Genomic DNA, 4,880 nt, shown 5'->3' on the forward strand with positions numbered 1-4,880 from the left:
CGTCAGCAAGGCTACACTAGGAACCAGAGCCCCTAAAGCCCTTGGTCTGGCACGTGGCTGAGAGATGGGCACCCCCTGTCCTTCCTCTGCCTCCTGCAAGCTCACAGCCACCCGCACCCCCAGGACACGCCGGGCTAAACCCAGGAGACAAGAACAGCTCAAAGGAAAAGCAAAGCACTAACACCTCCCCCAGCAGCAGGCAAACGCTGCCCTAACACACCACTTCCCTTCCTCCCTCCCCTAACCTGCACACCGCTACATCTAAGGTGCCTCAGACATCCCAAAAGTCCAATTTCACCAGCTTTTTCTGAACAAAGTCTGCGGTAAAACACATCAAAACCTTCCCAGACACGTACAGAACAGATAGCTTGAAAGAAAACAAAAGCCTCCAATCTTTCCACTAGGTGGCTTAATGGGATAGTTCTTTCTAATATTGCTGTTGGCTTCTCTGTAGGAGTAAGCAAGTCCAGCTTTGCTGCTGCTAAGTTGACAACCTGCAAGCCCACGGCTGAGGTAACAGAGAGGTGAGTCAGAGGGGTGCCCCCCCAAGCGTTGGGGCTCAGCTCTGGGACACAGTAATCGTCTCTGGCCATGCTCCCCAGGTACTGGAGCAGGGGTGGGACAAGGCAATCCAAGAGCAGGAAAGGTTTGAAGGAAGAAAGCACTTAGGAGATTCCCTCTAGTTTCTCAGATCGATGTATTTCTCGCTCTTCAGTCCACCAAAAGAGACAGAGGGGAGAGAAAAGAAAAGAGGGGTGAACACAAGATCTGTCTGTGGGACAGAGGGCAGTGCTCTGGGGGACAGCCACCAGCCTGGGCCACCTCGTGGTGGCTGAGCATCCCCCCTGGGGCAAGGGGCAGTGAGCTCCAGCTGCGTGGGCAGCAGAGCCAGGGTGTGGTTATTTCCTGGGCTGAAGCACAGAAAAACCACAGCAGGCTCCTGGGGCTCTGCAAGCCCTGCTCAGCACGGTGACAGCCCCACACTGACACTGCCAAGGGCTGCTCCAGCCCCCCCCCGTGGCTCTCGGCCCCACATGAGAGGTGAGCACATGGCCCAGGAGACTCCTCTCATCCTGCACCAAGAACTTGGCTCAGAGAATGCCAGGGCAGGGCCAAGTCCTGCAGCCTCCGCTCTGGCTCCTGGCCAGGGACGTTTATGTAGCTCCTTCTCTCGTAGCCCCTGGGCTCCTGCTCCATGGAGCAGGGAAGGAGTGATGCCAAGCAGGCCGGGCAGTGGGCAGCGTGCTCCCAGGAGCTGCCAGGGAGCAGGTCAGGGCTGCTCCTACATCCCTGGAGCAGCAAGCCGAGGCTCTGTCCCCTCCCCACCCCTCCAGCAGGCTCTGTCAGCGCTGATGATGGATGATGGAGGCCCATGCAGGGTGGGGAGTGCTGGGAGAGGAGCAAAGCACTACCCTCGACGTGTCCCCCTACGCTCCTCACCAGCCCTGGGAGCAGCCCTGGCCCTGGGGAAGGGTGGCACACTACGCTCTGCCCTACCTGGTCAGCGGCAGGTCTCCTCTCGCCGTTGGCGCCCTGCAGGAGCCCAGCCTCTTCTGGAAGTTTATCTGACTTAACGTCAACTACAATCTTGTCTTTACGTGCCTCTGGCTTTGTGCTAAGGGAGGGAGGTGACAATTTTTTGAGACATGTTTGTGGTACCAAAAGAGGGCAACGTGGCCGGGCGAGCCCCCTCGGGCTCCATCTCGGGGCGGGGGGATGCTCCGGAGCGGGGCCAGGGGTGGAAGAGGTTTTGGCTCTAAGCTTTGGGCTGCCCAGGGTATTCCCTGGGGAGGGGTCCCTCGGCTGCTCTACCTCACCACTGTCCTCCTCACGGCCTCCCTGTGCTGGCCCCCAGGCTGTGGGAAGCTGGCAGTGCTGCCGAGACCCCGGCACGGTGCCCCCCAGGCTGCCCCGTCGCCCCCCACTGCGCCGGGCGGGTGCAATGAGATGGGAAGCACGAGCAATGGCAAGCACCTCTGGCCCCAAGGGCTCCCTGGGGGGTGGGAGGCAGTGCTTACATGTCCTGTTTCCCAGCACGGCCACAGGGGATCTTGCCTTTCTTGTGCAGGAAATAGATGACAGACCCCAGCACGGCCACCACCAGGATGCAGACGATGATCGCCACGATGATCACCCCTTTGCTCTCCGGTGTCTTTTGATCTGAAACACAAGAGAAAGGAGTCAACACCTGCCCCGCCTTGATGCTCTGCAGTTTCTGCATTACTTGCACCCTTTTCTGCATTTCCTTGCACCCCTTGGGGGCAAGGAAAGGAGCCCTCTCCCCAAGGAAGCACCGCAGGGACTCCAGTTCTAGGGCTTCTCCAGCTCCCTGCAGGATGCAAGGATAAAAACGCTCAGTTAGGGCAGTTCCTGTGTGATGACAATTCTCATTCTGCTCCCAGCTGACATGCCCCTGCGTGCTGTAGGAGGATGGCTCACAGAGCTCCTGCAAGCCATCAGGCCAGCTCTTTGCCTCCATGCCCAGGAATCATAGAATCATAGAATCCTTTAGGGTGGAAGGGACCTCCAAGATCATCAAGTCCAACCATTGAGCCATTAGGGCTCTAAAGTCCTCTGCTAAAACAGATCAGAATCTGTCAGGGTTGGAAGGGACCACAAGGATCCCCCAGTTCCAACCCCTCTGCCCTGAGCAGGGACACCTCCCACTAGATCAGGCTCCACTCGATGGCCTTGCTGGGCTAGGGGCTGAGGACCAGCAGGCAGCTCCCACACCCCCGCAGGAGCAGGTGGAGAGGGATGGAGAGGGAGCCTCTGCTTCCCTCAGGGCTCGGCAGGGAGGGAGGGAGGAGCAGCCAGAGATGCAGTGCAAGAGCCAGCAGCCAAGACTCCCTCCCCAGGCCAGACTGGAGCATGCCTCCTGCCAGCTCCCTCCAGACACAGGCAGCATGGTGCAGGGACTGACCTTTTCTGATGGACTCCACTGGGAGAGCAGGAAAGGAAAGGAAAGAGACAGCTTGGCCACACCACAGGGTTCACACAGAGCCCGTGCGAGGGGGGGCTAACACTTTTCTGGGTTCCCAGGGGGGCAGAGGGCAGCACCCACCACTCACCCAGCAGCTGGATGTGCTCCTCGATGTCCCCCAGGGTGTTGGAGACCCTGCACATGGCTCCAGCACGCAGCAGCTCGTGGCTCACACGCACCGTCAGGTTGCTGGCCACGTGCTGGTCTTCAACATACTCGTGAGCCTGGAGGAGGGGGGGAGAGGCAGAGAAGGACTCAGCCCCCGAGGCAAGAGGCAGCCTCTCCAGAGAGGCCACGGGCTGTGCCCAGAGCAGCTCTCACCGTCCCGTTGACGCTCCAGCGGACGGAGGGCCTGGGGAAGGCGATGGCCTTGCAGGTCAGGTTCACCACCTCGTCCTGCCGCACGTACAGCGGGGAGCTGACCGCCACGATCCGCGGCTTCCCTGGGGGCAACCTGTCAGCCACCCCTGGCTCCTGCAGGGCACAGGGCTCGCCCTGCCAGGGCGGCACCCCCACGCCCGGTCCTTACCCTGAACGGCCACGGCCACCTGCTTGCTCTGCTCCAACCCCGGCACGCTCGGCGCCATCACCTTGCAGCTGAAGTTGCTGGAGGTTTCGAAGGTCAGGTTGCTCAGGAAGAGCTGGTTGCCTTCTGCAAGCTTCTTGCCCTGTGGGGAAGGGATGTCCCCTGACAATGAGCCCTAAGCCCTTCTGCGTCCAGCTCCCCAGGCTCTGCAGCTGCCCCAAAAGGGGCTCAAGTCCTGTCTCCTGCGCACAGCAAGGGATCCTGCAAGCACAGGACCTCCCTGCAGCACTGGCCAGGAGGTGAGGAGGTAGGGAGGGACAGTGCAGGTCCACAGAAGGGAATCCTATCCCTGGCCTCGCTCAGGAGAGATGGAACAAGCTCCTGGCTCTACCTAGTTTGCTGCAGAGCTCAGGGTCGCTGAGCTGGAGGACAGGACCCAAACACAGCTCACCTTTGCATCCCTCCACTGGTAAGCCAGGGCCAAGGGGCTGTGGGCATCGCAGCTCAGCTTCACACTGTCCCCTTCCTGAAGGGGTGAGGATGGCTCCATCTTCACGTGGACCCCTTCGATGTCTAGGAGAGGGATGGAGAGCAGGGCAGTGTGAGCAGAAGGGATCAGGCACCATCCCGAGGTCTGTGCAGGGTCCCGTTCCCCTGCCTTACAGTTCACAACAAGCTCCACATCCTTCTCTAGCTGTCTCATATCATCCAAGTCCAGAGTCTGGCATTTGTAGAGGCCACTGCTGCTCTTATTCACATGGTGCAGGTTCAGCACCCCGCTGGTGGCATCTGCCAGCGACGACAGATCCTGCCAGTTGTCATCTAGCTGCAGGCAGCGGGGAGAAAGCAGAGAGGCAGAGCCTTTAGTCCCACACAGGCTCCCTCCCATCTGAGCCACCCCATCCCGCTCCCAAGGCTCCTCCAGCAGAGCTCAGGAGCAGCCAGGACACAGGACGTTTGGTGCCCAGGTCCCTTCTGGCCTCACCTCTCTCTTATAGAAGCTGAAGACAGGCGCTGGGTTCCCATCAGCCTCGCAGACCAGCTTCACATCATCCCCTTCCTTCACCAGCGCCGAGGACGGCATGACCCGCAGGTTCACGTGCTCGGCGGGGTCTGGGGGAGGAGGGAGCAGCAGGGGTTGGGTCGGAGCCCCAGCAGGGCAGCACGGGGCAGAGCCCCCAGCCCCTGACTCACAGAAGACGGTGACGTTGACACGCTCTGACTCCACGGCCCGGCGCTGGCCCGGCAGCCTGAAGTGCACGGTGCAGTGGTAGAGGGTCTCGCGGTCCTCCCGTGTGACGTGGGCAAAGAGGGTGCTGGTCACTGTGTACAGCCCACTCGACTCCCTGGTCCTTGTGAACGTCATCTTCA

The 4,880-nt window shown here is 60.6% G+C and overlaps 1 protein-coding gene across 1 annotated transcript in view; it reads right to left on the bottom strand.

Moving 5' to 3' along the window:
• Positions 1-679: 679 nt before the first annotated feature.
• The window catches only part of MCAM (melanoma cell adhesion molecule), a gene marked incomplete at its 5' end in the record, with an annotated part of 5,377 nt that continues 1,176 nt past the window's right edge, over positions 680-4,880 (bottom strand). Inside the window, 10 exons of the mRNA XM_008946582.1 lie at positions 680-709; positions 1,498-1,615; positions 2,019-2,160; positions 3,072-3,207; positions 3,305-3,426; positions 3,513-3,651; positions 3,961-4,082; positions 4,173-4,335; positions 4,495-4,622; positions 4,704-4,880. The exon at positions 4,704-4,880 is cut by the window's right edge and continues 4 nt beyond it. Coding sequence (XP_008944830.1) covers positions 680-709; positions 1,498-1,615; positions 2,019-2,160; positions 3,072-3,207; positions 3,305-3,426; positions 3,513-3,651; positions 3,961-4,082; positions 4,173-4,335; positions 4,495-4,622; positions 4,704-4,880 — 1,277 coding nt within the window. The remainder of the gene's footprint in view (positions 710-1,497; positions 1,616-2,018; positions 2,161-3,071; positions 3,208-3,304; positions 3,427-3,512; positions 3,652-3,960; positions 4,083-4,172; positions 4,336-4,494; positions 4,623-4,703) is intronic.

This window comes from Merops nubicus, unplaced genomic scaffold (genome assembly GCF_000691845.1).
Source record: "Merops nubicus isolate BGI_N331 unplaced genomic scaffold, ASM69184v1 scaffold27888, whole genome shotgun sequence".
Lineage (NCBI taxonomy): Eukaryota > Metazoa > Chordata > Aves > Coraciiformes > Meropidae > Merops > Merops nubicus.